Raw genomic sequence first — 19988 nt, forward strand, 5'->3', positions numbered from 1 at the left:
ATTAAGGTTCAACTTTTTGGGCTAACTCAAAAAAAAAAAAAAAAAAAAAAAAAAATTTGCATCCTGATGGATGTAAGAAGCTTTTTAAAGCAGTTTGGCAGTCTGCAAGCACTTACATTACATTACTTTACATAGGAGAGTAATCTCAAGCATGTTTTTTGGCTGCTTCAGGGATTATAACAGGATTCACATTTACTATACCTTTAGATATTAATAGATAATTTGCTACAGAAATGAACATATCTGTGATTTTTTCTTTCTAAAATTAAAAAACAATGCCATTAAAATGCTAGAAGGTAAAGCCCCGTTACTATATTTAATAAGATTTTGCAAGTTCTGTATGAACGTTCTGCTTGAAACTGATTTCATGTCAGGCAACGCACTGTCAAACTGATTCTTGTCCTAGTAAATGAACAAAAACAATTTTCGAAATCTTCTATTATGAGGTCTTGTTATAAGTTACTTTATATTAGAAACTCATTTGGTTGTCTACTGATTCAACTCAGCTACATTCTAGTTCACTTATAACTTTACATTATGCATAATTTTTTTTTTGTTGTTTTTGAGGCAAGTTCTCCTTTGTAGGAAAAACAAAGTGTTAAGATGTTGCCTAGACCCTTATCTTCCAAAACCAGAATGGTTGTCCAGTCACTGCACGTAATGTTCTGTTACTATTAGAGTTGGCATTTCTGAAGGGAAAGAAAATTAAGAATTGCTTTCTTTTGGAGGTGAAGGAGATGAAGAGTGGGAACAGAAAGTTACTAAACACAACATTCTTGGTATTCCACAGATGGTAAAAACGGGTTATTAGTCTGCATTGCAGCAAGTGCAGTATGATCAATGCCAAAATATAATCAGTAGCTAGACGTTCATTTTATTTACAGAAATAAAATACTAAGCACTATTTTAATAACTGCAAATGACAGAGCCCATATATGTATTGTACATTCAATTTGAGTAGTCTAGACAGACTGTTCTCCAAGGAAAATACATTTTCATCAGTATTTGCGGTATGATTCATGGTGGTGAAGAGGCAAATAGCTCTTTTTATGACTGAAAGTTGCTTTAATTTGCAGCCACAAGGAAAGAAGTCCATGACCGGATGATAGTGGTGGAAACTAAGGTTTTATAGTAATAGAGGTTTACACCTTATGCTGAGCTGAAGGTTTTATTTTTCCAGGGCTGGCATCATCAAAAAGCATCTTGCACTTGTTAGCAAACAACCAGAAGAGGTCTATGTAAAGTTTTTGGTTCACAACTCAGATTTGCAAAGCTCACAGTGACAAGATGTTTAAAAGGTGTACTGGTTGTCAGCAGGTAGGGATTTGGCATAAATACTTGTAAATCTTTGTGCATGCACCCAGTATAGACGAGGCACGCCAACTCTATCTTCCATGCCTAGTTAGTTGTCAGCAAAAACATTAGAGAGAGATGCAAGTTTGCTAGTGTTATGTTTGCAGTTTTGCAGTTGATGTTGTATTTCTTTATACACGTTGGGATTGGATTTATTTTGTATCTTTAAGTAGTGCCTGCTTATGTTCGGACTAAATGTTACATGGATGGCCTTTCTGATAAGAGGGAAAAGCAAAAGGCTAAGAACATATTTATAGTTGTCTGTTCTGCCTACCTCAAATAAAAATAATGGAAATCTCATGGCTGTTGTAAGCTGGAACTTCAGTAACTTTTCTTTGGAAATACTACCACATGGAGCAGAACAAAACATTTTTTCAAAATGCGGTGCTTTAAATCTTTGTCCTAATAACTTGAAGTATTTAATTTTTCCTTTGATACACAGTCTGATTCTGCAAATGGCACTAAAATGACTTCTTTTGGACTGTAAGGAGCAATAGAGAGTCAGGCCTGTGAAATAGTCATGTCTATTTCAGAGTGTCTCAGTAACACTGCAGTATAATTAAGTGAAAATTGTGTCTTAGAGCTTGATTCCTTTTGGCTCTGATCATGAATGATTGCAGGGAACATATGGAACTGTGTTGAAGATGCTGATGTTCTAGAGTGCATTTAAGCCATTGTCTTGGAAGGGCATAAAATAATAGCAGCTGCCTCATATTTTGCATGGGTAGTATTGAGTCATTCAGAAAGATCAGTTTACATGTAGTCAAACATACTAAAATTCATTAGGAAAAATGTTCATTGTACATATTTTATACCGAGATTATTTTTAGAGTTTCTAGGAACTATTGGAATTGCAATGGGCAAAAAGCTTCTTCAGCTCTAGGGTTGATCTGTGTATCAGAAGTAACATCTTAGTACATATAATTTCACAGTGGTTGACCATCAGGTTAAAAATAGTCTGGTTGACCACACACAGTGGAACTTTTTTTTGATTAAAATTTAGCTGTCCCTATAGCCACGGAAGCATTTGTTAAGGTCAGCACTGATAGACACCAACAGCTGAGGGGATGGAGTTAAGGTGTTAAATAAATCACTTCTATGGAAGGATGTAGTGTTTCATAATTGTTATGGGTGGTATTTCACAAATAATAGCTAATGCAGCTGAAACTAGTGGTTGGCAATCATTCTAGCTTCATAAAGTTCCTAAGTTTTCATGGAAGAAGGGAAGTAGTCTCTCCCTTTTTCAGACAATGTGTTACTGAATGGATAGCAGAGTTCTTTCAGCTGTGTAATGGATTTGGACTCAATAATCTATTTCTAGATTTTTTTTGTTGCTTTTACTCCAAGTACAATGAGTTTTTGAAGAGGAGAAATCAGTACCTGTGTTTTAGTGATTTGGAAGGACTACTGGAGGATGTGTTGCAGCAATGAAGTCTGATAGATGTAAAAAAAAAAAAACAAGAGGAACCTGGAAGTTACATGCTGAGAGGCTTCCACTGTCTATTTTTTTCTTGTTTCTTTAACTCATCAGTACCCCTGGGTCTTGGTATGAATTAACAGATTAGTTTGTTGTTGTTGTTGTTGTTAATCTGTGCTTCAGAACAAACAAGCAAACAAACTTAAATATCAGTGTATAGATTTTCAATGCTTAAATCAAAATTCAGAGTTATTTGGTATTGGTCATATGCTAGTACATTTAATGTGGAATCTTTTTTGGATATAAATGCCATTTCTCTGATATGTATTGCGGTAAGACAACCAAGTACACCTCAGAGGTGTGTAGGTGTCCTAGTAGGTTTTTTGTGTTTTGTATTTTTAATGCATAACTATGCAAACAGCACTGCAGTATGATGCAGTGTGTGTGCTGTGATGAGCTGCTCTGGTTGTGGTGCTGTAATGACTTAAAACATTGTTCACACTTCGTCATTTGCTTTCTTTTGTGACTACTGAACATTGTACACTCCAGTACACAGAGTGTATTTGGTACGTGCCGTTCACCTGACATCTCACTCTGCAATGAATTATATTTTTAATGTAATATTATTATATTTTTGAGGGGTAGGAAAAAGAAAATCAAAAATTGTAGAAATATTGCAGCAATTGCATTGTAACTGTGGCAGAACGTATTGAGTTGACACATTGTGAGCAAAGATTTATACACTGATTTGTGTAATCTTTATTCCTGAAGTAGATCACTTGCCTCAGGTGCTTGTAGATTTACACCTTCCCTTTAAATTGCTTGAGATTTTTCATGAGATTACTTTTGTGAAAAAACCCTGCAATATTGAGATATCTTTCTGCTTAATTGTGAGTAGATACTACTGCTTTTGTCTCACAGATTAACTGCTTGCCCATATATTGATTTGCTTCTTCAAAGTAAATGAAAAATATTAGCCTCTGTGGGTTAAAAAGCACTTATAGATTAAACTGTTTCTTTTTCCATGGCGTGTTGACAGAACCATGATCTTCTCTGGATCCTTCTCATTTGTTTGGGGAATCAAGATCAAAGGAGGTGTTTGATTACTTTCACAAATACTAAGACTCTAATGTGTGATTAATAGATAATTTCTGGATATTTATTATCATATTACAAACATATGCTTTTTATAGTTGTTACTGTAAGAATGTCAATGTTTAAAGGATCTTTAACTTTTTTTTCCCTAGTTTGGTATTTTTTGACAGCCTAGTCTCCAAAGAGCTAAGTGTAATTGCTGCATAAAAAAGGTCGAGCAAATCTTTGTTAAAAAGTAGACTAAAACTAATTTGAGAGGTCTTTTCAAAGTAGAATAGGTAAAGAGTACACATGGAGAAATAAAATCCTATTAGGATTTACCACCATTTTAGTTTTTTTTCTAGCAGGAAAACATTTCCATAAGATGTCTGCTAGAAGAGTAGTGTGCCCATGATAAACGTCCTGCAGAAAAACTCCTGAGTCATCAGGATGGGAATCAGATGAATGGAAGAAATGGCAGCACAGTGATGGGCAGAGGGGGTAAAAAGAAAATAAAAAGGTGTAAGTAGTCCTTGCAGTGCAAGTAGACAAGTAGATGTGCAAGTAGAAAGAACACAGATAGTAAAAACAAAGCCTAAAGGAGAAGATGATTTGAAATGCATTATGGAAAAGACATATATATTTTGGACTTAAAAACTTTTTTTCCATGCATCTTATTTATTCTTTAAAACCAAATTGCCTCATTTTTGACTCGCTTTCTTTTTGTTCCCAAGAGGACATATGCCCAAAACTTGGTAGGAAATGTGACTGCCAGCTGGCACACCACCTTTCAAAGAGATCTTATGCTTTCTGAATCTGACAATATTTGTCACATCTATCTTTAACAGGCTACTATTTGTACTATCTATTCGACTGTATTTTAATATTTGAGATTCCTTGCCAACCTGTAAAAAATGACCAAGCTATTGAAAGCTGTCAGTAACACCAAAAGTGTTTAATTTTGTGAGCTCTGTGGGTTCGTGCTTTTGATTTTTGTTAATTTACATCGTTATATTTTTTATAGAATGTCTGTGATTGGCAGGGACATGAAAGATCATCTAGTTCTAACTATTCTTCTATGGACAGGGTTGCCGTTCACTAAATCAAACTGCCCAGGTCCCCATCCAGCCTGATCTTGAACACCTCTAGAGATGATGCATCCACAACTTCTTCTTGTTCCAGTGCCTCACCGCCCTCTGAGTAAAGAATTTCTTCCTAACATCTAACCTAAATTTTCCCTCCGTTAGTCTAAAGCCATTGCCTTCTGTTTTATCACTATCAGACTGTATAAAAAGTTGGTCTCTCTCCTTCATGTATTGGAAAGGAGGGGTTCTTTGATATTAACTTCATCAGCATCTATGATTCATCTGACAGGCTGGAGAAGTGGGCCCATGAAAACCTCATGAGGTTCAACAAGGCCAAGTGCAACGTGCTGCACTTGGGCCTGAGCAATCCCAGGTATTTATACAAACTGGGAGAAGAACTCCTTGAGAGCAGCTCTGCGAGAAGGACTTGGGGGTCCTGGTGGACGAAAAGCTGGACATGAGCCAGCAGTGTGCGCTTGCAGCCCAGAAGGCCAACTGTTCTGGGCTGCATTAAAATAGGAGTGGCCAGCAGGGAGAGGGAGGTGATTGTCCCCCTCTACCCAGCTCCTGTGAGGCCCCATCTGGAGTACTGCGTCCAGGCCTGGGGCCCCAACAGAAGAAAGATGTGGAGCTCTTGGAGCGGTCCAGAGGAGAGCCACTAAGATGATCAGAGGGCTGGAGCACCTCTTCTATGAGCAAAGGTAGAGGGAACTGGGCTTGTTTAGCTTGGAGAAAAGAAGGCTCTGGGGAGACCTCATTGTGGCCTTCCATACTTGAAGGTAGCATATAAATAGGAGGGGAAATGGCTGTTTATGAGGGTGGATAGTGATAGGGCAAGGGGGAATGGTTTTAAACTGAGACAGGGGAGGTTTAGGTAAGCTGTTACGGGAAATTTTTCACACAGACAGTGGTGACGCACTGGAACAGATTGCCCAAGGAGGTTGTGGATGCCCCATCCCTGGAGGCATTCAAAGACAGGCTGGATGTGGCTCTGGGCAGCCTGGTGTAGCAGGGGGGTTGAAACTAGATCATTGTGGCCCTTTTCAACTTAGGCCATTCTATGGTTCTGTGATTCATCTTATTTCTTTATTTTAAAACTGTATTAAGAGGAGTTTGAAATAAATCCTTTGCAATAATAGTAGGAATGTGTCATTAAATATTGTTAAAATGAGAGGCAGTATTGCTCAGTGTACTGGCTCTAATTTTACTGCAGTAGAGATTTGAAATTGTTAACTACTATGACATAAATTAAATATTTGTCCTACTTCACAAAATTTAATGTAGGTATCTAAGGAGTAGGTTGGGTTCTCCTGTTGCGTTTTTGCCTGCCGTAACATGTTTTTCAAGCTAACTTACGGAGAGCATCCGAGGTGCTCTTCTAGTAGCAGGCGGACCAGCTTTTGCAGTTGAAGTGATGGCAAGCAGCCTGTTTATGTTAATCCAGTGCTATAAAGAAAGCCTCCTCTGATTAGAGGTAAGATGGCCACTGCAGTGTGGTGGCTACTGCTTCAGCATGGGTCTGTTTCAGTTTGCACTAACTGCAAGCTTTCATTCATATCCGTTGGTCTTACACTTTCACTGACTCAATTAGTTTTTGTAATCATTGGTGGCCATTGCTTGATGTTAACGTAAGTCTCATTGGAGGCAGAAAGAAAAAAGTTTTGTTCTGATTACAATTCCGGAATGGTGTGGAAAATTAATTGCATTAGAGGAGAAAAAGCTAGTATTAACATATAGTAACAGTGAGATACTGCACAGAAAGCCAAATTGAGATGTACTGTGTATGTGTGTTTGAGTATATACATATATGTAATGTTGAAAAGTATCATTTCCACAAAATTGATTAGTGTTTTGCTGAATTTCCATTAATATGTTTTCTCGTTGTTTTTTTTTCTTTTTTTCCAGCTTTTCGATGTAGCCTCCAGTTTCTTGGAAACATTGCAGCAGGAAATGGAGATTCCCAGAATAGCATTTGGAAGTGTGCTTTCCCAGATCTCTTCTTGTAAGCATGGATGCGGCTTTTTTTATAATGTAATTTCTGTGGTTTTATTCAAATCTTTTGTACACGACAGTTGTGCTTCTTCTAGCACCATAAAGCTTTGAAAAATAACTTTGGGGAAAATGGGGCGGTTGAGACCATATCCTGTAGATGTTTTTTTTTGTTAGTCAACCACAAGGGTCAGGACCTTTGAAAACCTGCTTGTTATAAACTGACAGTAAATTGATTTTATTTGACACAAACTGGAAGAAAATTATGTTTAAATAATGAGCTTCAAGCGTAAGCTTTATTTCAGAGGTATTTTCAAGTAGTTATATACTGCTTCTTTCCAAGAATGTGACTTCTTTTTTATTCACGTTGCTTATGTGCAGACCAGTCAGTTATTTGCGGATTAGATGGGATCTACAAAAAGTGGCTTAATCTTTGTGTCTTCCGTTCCATTTGCCATTCATCCTAGCCTTAATGAAATACGTTTCTGGAGATTGATGATGTGTCATGAAACATTACATAAACCATTTTGTGTGGACACATGACAGTACTTTTGGTGTAGTTGGCCAAATCTTTCACAATAAGCTGCTGATAAAGGCATATTCATTGAATTTGGTACTCAGGATGAGTGTATGTTTGGAGTCCGCTTGTCAGAAGATTGTATGGTAAAGATACCGGTTATTATAATTATTTCACTCAATTCCTAAATTTCTAGTTAGTTCAGTACTAGTTTTATAAATCACATCTTAAGTTTGACTTCCAGTTTCAGATTTTCTTTCTTTGCAGTTGACTTTATATCTCTTGAACTACAGCAAACTCATGATCCTGAAAGACAGCAGACAAGAACAAATAAACAAGCTGAATGTCCTTAAGTGCGTTTTTCCAACATCAGTTTTAACTTACTGTCTTAACTATTCATTTTCTCTTGAAGGACTTGTCTAACCTACAGTGATGAGAAAATTGTTGCCTACTGTTGTATGGTCTTGTTTACCTGCCTTAATTCAGAGAAAGTGAAGGAACTGCTGGATCCTGTAAACTTGTCTGTGGCTCTTCATGTCATAAAAGTCTACAAAGAACGATTGGAGTCTGAGTGGTCGTATGTATCTTTTAGACATTTTTTCCTCTTAAATAAGTGTTTTAGTAGCATCAATCTTTGTGTGAAAGTGTCTGAATTTGTGGCTCTGAAAAGTAGTAATTGGTGATCTATATGTAAGTTACTAATTTGATCTCAAGTTCTTCTCATAAACTTCTACTGACTCTTTTGATTTCCCTTAAATTAACACTGTTTTTGTTGAGGATGTAGACAGGAGTTGTAGAATCAGTGGAGTACTCTTGTTACTAACAAATCCGCTGTCTAGTATGACATACAATCATTTTTACATTGAAACAGAGAAGTCGTGTTGTATATGAATCTTCTAAATTTCATTTTCTTAAAAATAATTGGTGTGTTTATTCCATCAAGCTTTGAATTTTTTGCTGATGGCTATTTCTGTAAATATTTCCATCACTTATGCATTTGAGAAATGTTCTGTTTGTCAACAAGGATATGCACAATAATTCAGGGTTTTTTTTATATGAGAAAAATACTGGGGAAAAGGGGATTATTAAAACAGAACTCCATATTATCAAGGTTTAAATAGATATTTAGAAACTCTGTTTTTCTTGCATTAGTAATTTAAAAAAAATTACTTAATTTTTTTTTTTTTTTTTGGATGGTCTTTTTTCCTAACCAGGTCAATTTGCATGGGACATAAGTAGTTTGCAGAAAGTAAACTTAGTTTTAGGATCAGGTGACCAGACTTCCATTTCAAAAGTGAAAAACTGAATCATTAGTTTTGGCCTCAGTCAGTAGAAATACGTGTGAAACAGATGGCTTTTCAAGTAATGATCTTGATTATCCATTCTTTTCTTTATGTATTGAAGATAATGTTTTAGCTAAGATATGAAAGCCAAGAAATCACGAAGTTTAGAAAAGACCTCTGAGGTCCAACCATGCACATTTCACCAATATTTCCTAGTAAAGCATGTCCCTCAGTACAACATCTAAATGTTTCTTGAACACCTCCAGGGTTGATGACTCCACCACCTGCCCGTTCCAGTGTCTGACCTCTCTCTCAGGGAAGAAGTAGTAATTCCTGATGTCCAACCTGGATCTCCTTTAGTGCAATGTGAGGCCAGTTCCCTCTAGTCCTATTGCTAGTTACATGGGAGAACAGGCCAGCTCACACCTCACCACAGCCTCCCTTCAGATAGTTGTAGAAAGTGATAAGGTCACCACCTGAGCCTCTTCTCCGGAACTAAATAGTCCTAGTTCCCTCGACCACTCTTCATAAGGCTTGTGTTACCACTGGTTGCTCACCAGCTTTGTTGCCCTTCTCTGAACTTTTTTTCTTACTCCACTTAGCCACTGTATGAACATTAATATCATGCTTTGATATTACATCATACAGTGCAACCTGTGGACGTAAGTATGTGGCTATAAAAGTATCTCTAAAGACAGTATTCTGAGTACAGAAAGATGTGGGAAAGCCTAGCAAATTAGTATTCTTGTTTCAAGTAGTACAATTACTATATATATATATATATATATTTATTTATTTATTTTTCAATATCTGTATTGCAAACTAGCAAGAGGTTTTTTTTGGTTTGTCTTTTTTGGTAGTATTAACATAGAATGTTTCTCTTAAGCAATAAGTTGTTCTTTAGCTTTAAATACAGAGGATATTAACTTGATCTTTTGAACCTGGATATTTTTTCACAAGATAACAAGTTGTATTTTAGATTCTGGTTTACTTCCTGCCACTTTCTATAATATTGCAATCTGTGAAGCACATAGTACAAGAGCATTATTACACCTGATGTAATACAACCAAACCTTCTTGCCTGAAAATTTCTCTTTATTATCTAGAGTATGACAATATTATTTGTCTTGAGGGTAGTCCTGAGGTGGATCTGAAAGCCAGTTTCATTTTTTACTGCTGATTTTCCTCCAGTTAAATAAATGTGAATGGATACATTGATATAATACTAAGATGATATCAGGTTAATTTTGTTCTTGCTTTCTTTTTCTTGCTCCTGCTGCTGAGCATGAGGAGGTGCACCAGCCAGCGCTTCTGCTGACTTTCTCATGTCCTGCCTAGTCTAGCTGTTTTTTTCTCCAGTCCTCCAAACTTAGGGGAAAATTCTACCTATTTCCAGCAATATTGAATCTGCTTTTTGTAGAAAACCTTTTGTGGACTAATCAGTGGTCTCTTTTTACTAGCATAAAATGCTGCTCCACTCTGTCACACATAAGCTGGAATTCTTTTGAGGTGCAAGTGTCCTAGAGCTGTTATTTAGACTTGATTTGAGAGTGTCCAGAAATTTCTACTTAACGTGTTATCTGCTCTGAAAAAGCTTAGCAGCAAACAGATTTCTAATTTTGATAGAAGTGATGTTATTTATGAGTTCTTTGGTTGAGGAAAGTTGAAGGTTCTTGTCTCGGCTCTCTGATTGTACTATAGAAAAAATATTTTGTCAGCAATTCATTGAACATTTCGGAGCTGTACTGTACCTCTCACTGAAGTACAAACCTTTATGTATGTTTATGTGGTATGTTTAAATGAATTTGCATAGCTGCAGAATTTGCAACAAAGCTGATACTTTATTGTGAAGATTTGAGTCCCTTATGCCATGTCTACCACAGTGCACAGAAACCATTTTGAAGCAGCTGTTCTTGCGTTATATAGCTGAGCCAAAATATAAACTAGTCATCTTCCAAGAGGTTATGCTCACTGCCAGACTCATATGTGACTGAATTTAGAATGTTCTTATTTTTAAAGTTAAAAATATTACTTAATTTCTGCCTACCTTTTTGTGTCTCAGTTTGAGTATCTGGTTTCTTATTACGCTGAATAAAAATTGTATGCCATATGTGTTTATTCATCTTGGCTGTGCTTTCTTGCTGTCAAACATTGCTCTTACGTATTGAAAATCTTTCTTTCAATAACCGGATGAGTTCTGGTTGTAGGCAAACCATTTATTCATGATTGTATTCTATTTCATTTTATTACTTACTAAAGCTTATAAATTAATGTTCCTCTAGAGCTGGTATCCAATGAATTCTGCAAATAATCATGATGCTTAAGTTATTTTTCCATTTGCTGCTATGAATCATTAGGACAGAGAGAGGACAGCCAGGACAAACATTTGGATTTAATGCGATTGGCTGAATTGTAGTCTCTCCCATGGGGTCCTTCCTGCTCCTTTCTGCTAGCACATGTTGGGTTTCCTCCTCTAGCCCCATCACAGCAGGGAAAGCACATCTTGAAGATCTTTTTCTCATTCAGTTGACAATTCTTCCTCAGTTCTTGATTCCATTCATGTTTAGAGTCTAGATTTCCATCTCCATGCTGGAAAAGTCCTCAGGGAGAGTTCAGGAGGAACCTCATTCCAGCTTTTGGCTTCTGACAGTCCTCTCTCTAGTCTTACAGCAATTTTCTAGGAAGAAGTGTTTATCAGAGAAAATCTGAGGTTATTCTAAGCAGTTCTTGAGAGCTTTCTTTTCTAGAAGTGGCCGTTGGTGGCAGAACTCCTGTGATTCCTGTGTTGACTGCAATAAGCTGCTTTTCCAATTAAAGAGAGCGAAGGAAGCATCTCTGAAGATGGCATAGTTTTCTGGTTTCCCCTTCACTACTTCTTGAATCGAACGCTATTCAGTAGAAAACAAGGATCTTCTGTTGGGGAAGAAGGAATATCTGGCATGTTGCGTGTTGGTGGCTATGCTTCCTGAGGAGAGTGGATTATGAGAGAGAAGACCTCAGGTTAGCATCTTCTGAATCTATTAACCGGTGGAAAGCATGCTATCCATTTTTAAAAGCATTTTTTTGAATCCCAAAAGGTCTGTTTTGGAGATCAGCACATTCAGATTTTTGAGATTAAGCACTGATGCATTTACATGAGATTTTTGTAGGCTGATAGCATAACAGAAATTGTCTCAGAACTTGGAAAAAATGGAGGTAACAGTTCAATGATGCATGCCTACATTTGTCTTTCTCAGTGACACACTTTTTATTAAGTGTTTTCTGTAGCATACTCTGAGCTAAGAAATAGTTAATAAATTTAAGAAATTGGTTCTATAAGAATGCCCTAGTAGAATCATACCTGTTTATCCATACCAGATGGTCTGAAGGCTCATTTCATTAAGCTTGTGGTTACTTGTAAGCTTCAGAAATGCCTCTATCTCTGAAATCTGTTAAGTTGCAAAATGTAGTTCACACATTTTACTGATATCTTCTCCTCTTTCTCTTTTAGAAGCTTGATCCTCTGAACAGCTCCAAGATATTTTTTTAGTATTTCTTTCTTTGCCATCTTTAATATTGGATACAGAGTGTTACTTGAAAATAGCTTTAATTAACATTTATTAGGTTCTGTATTTTTTAAATGCCTCTGAACTTTCAGTCAACAAGCTTGTTTCGTGGCAGCAATCCTGTAATCTTGACTACTAGGCAATATACTGAGATTGTTGCTGGTCTGACTCCCAAGAGCAATGATCTGAGAGAGGCATCTCTAACAGATTCTTCAGAATGTAGCCTGACTGGATGTATACTCCTTTGTTTTCTAGCCTTTAGCTAAAATGTTAGAACAAGACAAAACTAGAAGTTTTACGGACTGAAAGCTGTTGAAACTTACCTGTCTTGTCCTGAATGTTTGGATCTGTATTTTGGCCTGTAAAGAATGCCCAGAGCTTACTGCATTCAGAATGTTTGGAGGGGAATGACGTTAAAGAATGCAATTCAAAGCATAAGTCTTTGCAAAGACTGGCTCTGCAGAAACAAGTTAGTAAGTTTCTTTTCTTTGGTTTGATTTATGCCACGGTAATTAAATGATCCTATCTACTCAACAGTTCTTTGCAGTGTAGTTGTTCTCTGGAAAATGCAAGGACCTTTATAATGTGCATTTACTGTCTAGGCTGTTAGCCTAAGAATACATACCTGCTGACTTTGGTGGAAAATCTTTTAAGCTGCTACAGCTTGGTGTATGTTACTGTTCCTGTCCTGCCTTCAGTCCTGAGAATTTGTCCTTTAATGTCTTTCCCCTTTGAGGTGTTGGTTTTGATCTGTCTTCCAGTTTGCTCTGTTCATGGTCACAGTTGTGGAATTAGCATTCCCTCTCGAAAGTGAAAAGGTATTAAAACTCAATTTTTTATTTTTTTTCTGTTGTTTCCACCTTCTCATGAGGTTTGGTTGGTTTTTTTTTTCATTTACTATTAGTTCTCTTTTATTTTATCTCTCACAAGAGATCTGTCTGTTAAACATTATGCATTATTCATACTTAGATTTTACTTTTTCCAACGTGTAATCTACCCATTTCCATTCAAAGGAATGAGCATGGTTTGCAAGCTCCTGTGAGACAATCCTTTATTTTGTGTGTATCCTCATCTTTCCAGTGTACCTCAATAATGGACACTAATGCACTTCTGAAAAGTTGGTACTTTGTTTTGAACATATCTTAAGCATGTAAGTGAATATACTTAGTCCGTAAGGTAATGTTCTTTTTACAATGCTGCTTTATTTTGGCAACTGTTGCCTGCCTAAGGATACTATCTGGGAATTGGACAGATCCTTCCCTTAGGAAACACAGCTGGAACACCCTGTTCAGTAACTGAGACATGTTTCCCATTCATTATTCCCATGTGATTGCTACCAAAATCTAAAGAATCCTCTGTAACAAGCTCCTCTTCAGCAGTTCCAAGGGAAAAAGAAAGCACAAGCAATATCCAGCATTATGTGTGCAATATGATGAAAAGGCTTGCCAATCACTGCCATTTTTTTCTACAAAAACGTTTTTGTTTTAAATGTGCAGAAGCCTATGCCATCAGGCTCTGGAAAACTGTGGAGCCTTTAAAAAGTCATTCCTCTGTGTTTCCCCACACATGCACATCCACTCCCTTTTGGGTTTGTATTAATCAGCAGCAGTGAAGTGTGTCACACAGTTTAGAAGCTGCTGTATTTAGAAGAGAAACCAGCATAGAGTGCCACATGAAATCTATTTTAGAATATTGAACCTGCAAACATATGTGTTTTGTAAAATAATTAGGAAAAAGTAGTACGAAACTACATTATAATTTATCCTAACCGAGACCAATGTGTAATCTAAAAGCTGTTTATTTTAGAAATAGTTTGGTGGTTCCATTAGAGATGAGAGTATAGCTTTGTCATCACTTTTTCCAAGTGTGTGCAACAGGCAGTGCTGCTACTATGAAAAAACAGGTTGCATTTTTGATTCCTGAAAAGCGAGGAACAGAAATCCTCCATTTTAAATAAAAGGCATAATATGCCTTTTGGCTTCCATCAAAATGATATTAAGAGTATGGTCAGCTGTTTGGCATTAGAAATAAGATTTTCTGAACATCTACTTTTTCTTTTTGAAACCACAGCTCGGTGATGACTGTGAAGATTAGCTTATGGGGCTACTCCTCCCCATTTTTTGCCTTTGGTTATTTTCTCTTGGCTTATGGAAAGAAGTGTGGACAGAAACTAGTTGCTCCTGTGGCAAGGAGTCTTGCCCATGGGCACAGATTTGAAGGCAAAGATGGAACTCTGCAGTAGAGTGCTTGTTGCTTAATTGGTATGCATGTGGTGCAAAAACCAGAAAATGTTACTTTTTTTTTTCTTTTGGGGCTGGCAAATCTGTCTGTCCTCTTTGACAGTTTAGGGTTTCCCCTGCCCCCTTCTGCTCTTCAGAAGGTAATTCTTATTTTTAATTCCAGGAAAGTTCGAGTTATGTTGCAGGTTCCAAGTTCAACTGTGGTTTTAAATAGTACTGACAATTGGAAAAGTTTCCTTAATTGTAGAGATCCGAGTAGGTTCTACTTTCTATTTGCAGAAGCAGCATATTGGCACAGATTTTCCTAGTCTCTCAAAGCTCAGGTTCACATGTTTATTTGTCCTTCCACCTCTTTCTTCTTAAGTATTTTATGAAGACAAAGAAGGAGAAAGTAATTTTTTGCTTCGTAGCACTTCAGGAAAAAAAAAAAAGTGATTCCAAGTTCACTCAAAAGTAAAAATAAATCTCCTTTTGGTGTCTTTCAAATGTAGCTATCAAATTGAACAGGAGTGTATTCTAAATCCAAGAAATATTATAGGTAGTTTGAAGTTGGTCTTGTCGGCCTGAGAGTTGACTTAGCGGACCATATCATGACCTGTGCAAGGAGGATTCATTCATTATAAGTAATAACTTTTGAAGATGGAAGGATATTCACTGTTGTGTTTCATTCTGTTCAGGAGAAGAGTATTGTAATTATACTTGTGATTGAGCCTTAAATATAGAAATGCTTTTCCTTATTCTCCTTTTGAGCAAGACGTGCTTTAATTCTGCTGTTTGAGTAGAGTTAATTACATGCACTCCAATTCTTGTTTTTGTCTTCTTTTAGTGGTTTAGATAGAACGCTTATGCTGTGTTGGAAGGCCAGAATACTTCTGCTTCTCAAGTGTGTTCCGGTCCCAAGCACATTGTTTTTTCCTGTTGTTCATTTGTTTTAGCACTTATAAAAGCTTGTGAGACAGCTTTGGCTGCCTACATTTTCTTCTCTTTTCTCCAAAATTTGGATTATTTTTCATGCTGTTTGTTGTAGTAAAAATTAGTATTTCATTCTGGTTAAATATTATGGATGGCATAGCTTTGTTTGAGATGGTAAAATATGCTTTTAGTTTTGAGATAAGAAGTTTGCTGAGCAAACAGAGAATTCCCATGTGTTTTTCTTCTTTCTCCTAAAAAAATTTGTATTTTTTCCCTCATCTTCTGAGACAAAGGATGCTGTTCTCTAGACTTGCTAATGTAATCAAATCAACTTAGTACGGAGCACGACATTTTGTGATCAAGTTGATTGCTTACACCCAGCTTTGATTGGAGATATTTATATATATTTATAATATATATATTTGGGATATACTGAGTTCAAATGTATCTTATATTATTTTGTCTTGTCTGATGCTCAAGTTCCATTTGGAACAGTAAAACCCTTTGCTATTTTTAAATCTTTGAGCATCTTCTCCTGTAGTTATCCACTATGTAAGTGCCTGATTTTTTTTTTTTTTTAAGTTTTTATAAGATTTTTAGCCAAACAATTTTTACAGTTCAAGAACATTAGCATATTTAATAACACTTTTCATTTGTTACTTTGTTATACTTGCATAACAACTTCAATTTTCACCAGTTTTTTCACTAAATTGCAGTGGTCCTGAGTTTATCCCAATGGTTCTTGTGTTGGCCTCCAGAGATTTAAATCTATTATCAAAGCCTTTTTTGGGCATCTGAAATGCCATTTTAAGTCAATAACTGGAAACCAAGTGTCTTTCTTATTTCAAGGTTCTGGATTGTCTTTCATTCTTCTTCTTCTCCCTTACCTAAATGAAAAACAGGAGAGCTGAAGACTGAAAATGGCAATTTTAATTTCTTGCACTCTTGTTTAACTACCACCAGAATTTCTAAACATGGTATCTAGAGAGAAGTGCTTTATTCCACTACTGTTTTTTTTAATGATACCTCTTGGTAATGCTATTGAAAAATATAATACACTGTATTCTTTCATGCAGTGATGTAGGAAGTGGATAGGGTAAAAGAGAAAATCAAATACGGATTGTCCTGAAGTTAAAAGATGAAGAAGCACATATAGAAGTATATGCGTCTTTATAAAGCAAAAACTTTCTTCTAAAATACTGCAGACTTGCCTAGCTGTGAAATTCTAGTCCAATTCTAATTCTAGTGAAAGATGCATGTGAATAAATACAAAAGTATAGACCAAATAATGACTGAAAGACCAAATAATGACTGAAATACGGATCTTCCATTAGCAGTAGTAATCACCAATTTGCAATTATTAGCATTATATACATATATTTTGTGATAATTATTTAGTTTTTTTTAACTGCAAGACAATAAGATTTCCCTAAAGCAATATTGATCATGAAAAGTAGAATACAAAATTTATAGTTCCAGTTGCCACATTGAAAAATCAAGCTTTATATTGTTCTTTAAATGCAATATTAACATGCTTCATTGTCAACTGAAATTTTTACTTAAAGAAGCTACACAGTGCCGTGTTTTTCACAGCTGTAGTTATTGATTTGGGAGTTGTTTGTTTGCTTGTCCCTTTTACATCTGCAGATGGAAACCTTTGCTTCTACTCAGATTCTTAAGAAATACAGTCAGTTATCATCCTGAAGGTTTAAGTGTGGATAGCTCTTATGCCATGAATTGTTGGTTCAAGAACTGTGGAAGTATTCTCCTTGACTGCTGTGTCAATGGTTTCATGTAATTGTGGTGTTACATCTGAGTCTTTGCTGCTTAGTGTTGAAATATACAAGGGCTGCCCTAAAATTAATGCTACCTATTTTATTATGTTGGCCTATGATATCAGAGTCAGGTGTTCATAGGATAACAGTGAAGTTGAACCTTCCCACCAACATTTCATTAAATTTTGTTGCCATGTGACAGATGACAGCAGGGGGGCAGTCTGGCAAAATGACATTTGAAATAGAAGTGCATATGAAGCAAAGGTGTGTCAATGAATTCATTCATGTAGGAAAAATTGTATCCAGTGACGTTCATCAACATTTGCTGAATGTTTAGGGAGACCAAATTGTGGATGTTAGCAAATGAGAGGTGGGTTGTGCGTTCCAGCAGTGGTGACAATGATGGTGGGTCTCCTCTCCCAGCATGCATGTTCCTGTTTCATTGCTGGCAAAAAACTGCAGGTGGAGACTGTTGAAAAGTTGTGTTTTATAGCTAAGGGTTTGCTTTATCAAATACTGTTATTGTGCTCTTTGTATCTGTTGTAGCTTCCATGGAAATAAATAGGAGGCATTACTTTGGGAACGACATACATAGGTATGCTAGTAATTGTGGGGAAGTCCATACTTTCAAATTTGTGTTGAGAAACTCTTAGATCAATGTTATACTGCTCAAAGCGCCAGTTTTTAGTTGATGCTTCCCTATGCTCCTAAGGGAGCCTACAAACTGGAGGGGAATCAACTCTTTGAAAGGGTAGATAACCGCAGGACAAGGGGAAATGGATTTAAGTTGAGGGAGGAAAGATTTAGGTTGGATGTCAGGGGGAAGTTCTTTACAGAGAGAGTGGTGAGGTGCTGGAACAGGCTGCCCAGAGAGGCTGTGGATGCCCCATCCCTGGAGGTATTCAAGGCCAGATTGGATGGGGCCCTGGGCATCCTGGTCTAATATTAAACTGGGAGGTTGGTGGCCCTGTATGTGGCAGGGGGGTTGGAGATTCATGATCCTTGAGGTCCCTTCCACCCCTGGCCATTCTGTGACTCTGTGATATGTCTATATATGTGTATATACAAATATACATATACATTTATCCTTCTAAAATTTCTATATTAAAATAACTGAACCAGGTGTTGGCTAAGTCTGCATGTAGCATTGGAAAGAATAGCAGCTATTAATTTTCCGGACTTCTTGTTCTCTTATTTCCCAAGTTGTTATTGTGTTTTTTTTCCTGAGAGTAGTTTGTTAAATCTGTAGGCTTTTTATATAATCTTTCTGTTGGCTATTAATGGATTTTTGATAAGCAAAAGGCTGTTTGGAGAGTGGAATGTTGGCAGGAGATGGATGGAATATTTGAAATGTTTTGTTTTCATCGTACTATACCTATTCTTCACAGCAGTTTCATGAGCAGAGGACATTCTGAGATTAGTGCAATAATTAATTTATATTTTATAGGAATAAACACAGATTGAAAAATGCATAGTTTATATTCGTATACCTATGCAGAATACATAACACTGTCACTACTTTTTATAATTTGAGGATTTTTTTAAAATTATTTTTTTTAATGATGCTGAAAGAACATGACTAGGTTGAAATTACAGGGCTAGTGTCTAATGTTGTGAATGATAATTCGGACAAGGATAGACTATATTTCATCCCCTTACAGAGCAAGAAGTTGAATTTGGATACTGGCTTCAGTTTGTGTTAAAGAAGGGGAGTGTTTTTTTTTCAAGTTGAGAGAAGTATTTTGCTGCCATGCATCTAACAACGCAGTTTCTGTTTACTTGGATGCTTTGCTAGATTTTATTTTATTACTTTATCGAGAATTTATTTGGATGCTTAAAATCAGTGTTGTGATGAATACCATAATAGTATTCAAGCCTAAACTTTGGCTTCTTGCTTAGATACCTATTGGATTAGTTATTTATTATATATAAAATTGGATTAGTTATTTATTATTGGAATTGTGGCATTCCTTTTCTATAACTGGTGAAAGATTTTAACTAGCTTTCCTCCAAGCTTGTTTGGAAATGGGAAAATGTAGGGGGAACAATACACAATTAGAGAAATAGTATTAGAAGTATGTCAAATGGTTCTTTACAAGTAAAATTAAATAGCACCATTTGGAATAATGCAGAAGCTGTTTTCTTTGTACAACCAGTAATAAATATTTTTCTTTTTTTTCTTTAGGTTCTTAATTGTTACAGACTATTTGCTGCAATGTCCAGAGTTGGTAAAAGCCCTCTATGCCAAACTGAGCAATCAAGAAAGGTAACCCCAAAACCAATGTGGCTTTTAGTATTTAGCATTCCATATAGAGTATCCTGTTCACATGATTGAAAAACTGTGTGGTTTCGTAGTTGGCACAAAATCTCTAAATACATGTTTCTATGTCAGTAATGGTTTTAAATTGGTTGGTTAACATTACAGTTTAGCCACAACTGGCAGTGATTTATGTAGGGTTGCAGAATCCAGGTTGGCGCCATTACTTGGTAAAGAAATACTTCAGAAAAAACAAAACAAAAAAAAAAACAACACAAGACTTCATGCCTGTGCCTTGATTTCATAAGAGCACCACACCCTGCAGCATTATAGAGCTATATGCCAAATGTCTTCATCTGTTCATGCTCCCATTGTATTTGTAAGAAATTAAAAAGAAGCCTTTACTGAACATGGAAGTATACCTAGTGCTGGATAGTGGAACATAACAAACAAACAAAAGTAGATGTGCTTGTCATTACTGAATCTTTTTAGTATTTCCAGTACTAAAAATCATAATAATATTAGAATATTCTCACATGTG

General features: G+C 36.3%; 1 protein-coding gene across 2 annotated transcripts in view; it reads left to right on the plus strand.

Annotated features, from left to right (window-relative positions):
- Positions 1 to 19988, plus strand: part of ATXN10 (ataxin 10) — a 96033-nt gene that overhangs the window by 23353 nt on the left and 52692 nt on the right. For both annotated transcript variants that reach the window (XM_090147410.1, XM_031597248.2), the window contains exons 4-6: positions 6835 to 6931; positions 7848 to 8012; positions 19376 to 19456. In XM_090147410.1, the coding sequence (XP_090003536.1) occupies positions 6835 to 6931; positions 7848 to 8012; positions 19376 to 19456 (343 nt within the window). The remainder of the gene's footprint in view (positions 1 to 6834; positions 6932 to 7847; positions 8013 to 19375; positions 19457 to 19988) is intronic.

The sequence above is a fragment of the Phasianus colchicus genome, chromosome 1 (genome assembly GCF_987193195.1).
Source record: "Phasianus colchicus chromosome 1, bPhaCol1.hap1.1, whole genome shotgun sequence".
NCBI classification, from domain to species: Eukaryota; Metazoa; Chordata; class Aves; order Galliformes; family Phasianidae; genus Phasianus; species Phasianus colchicus.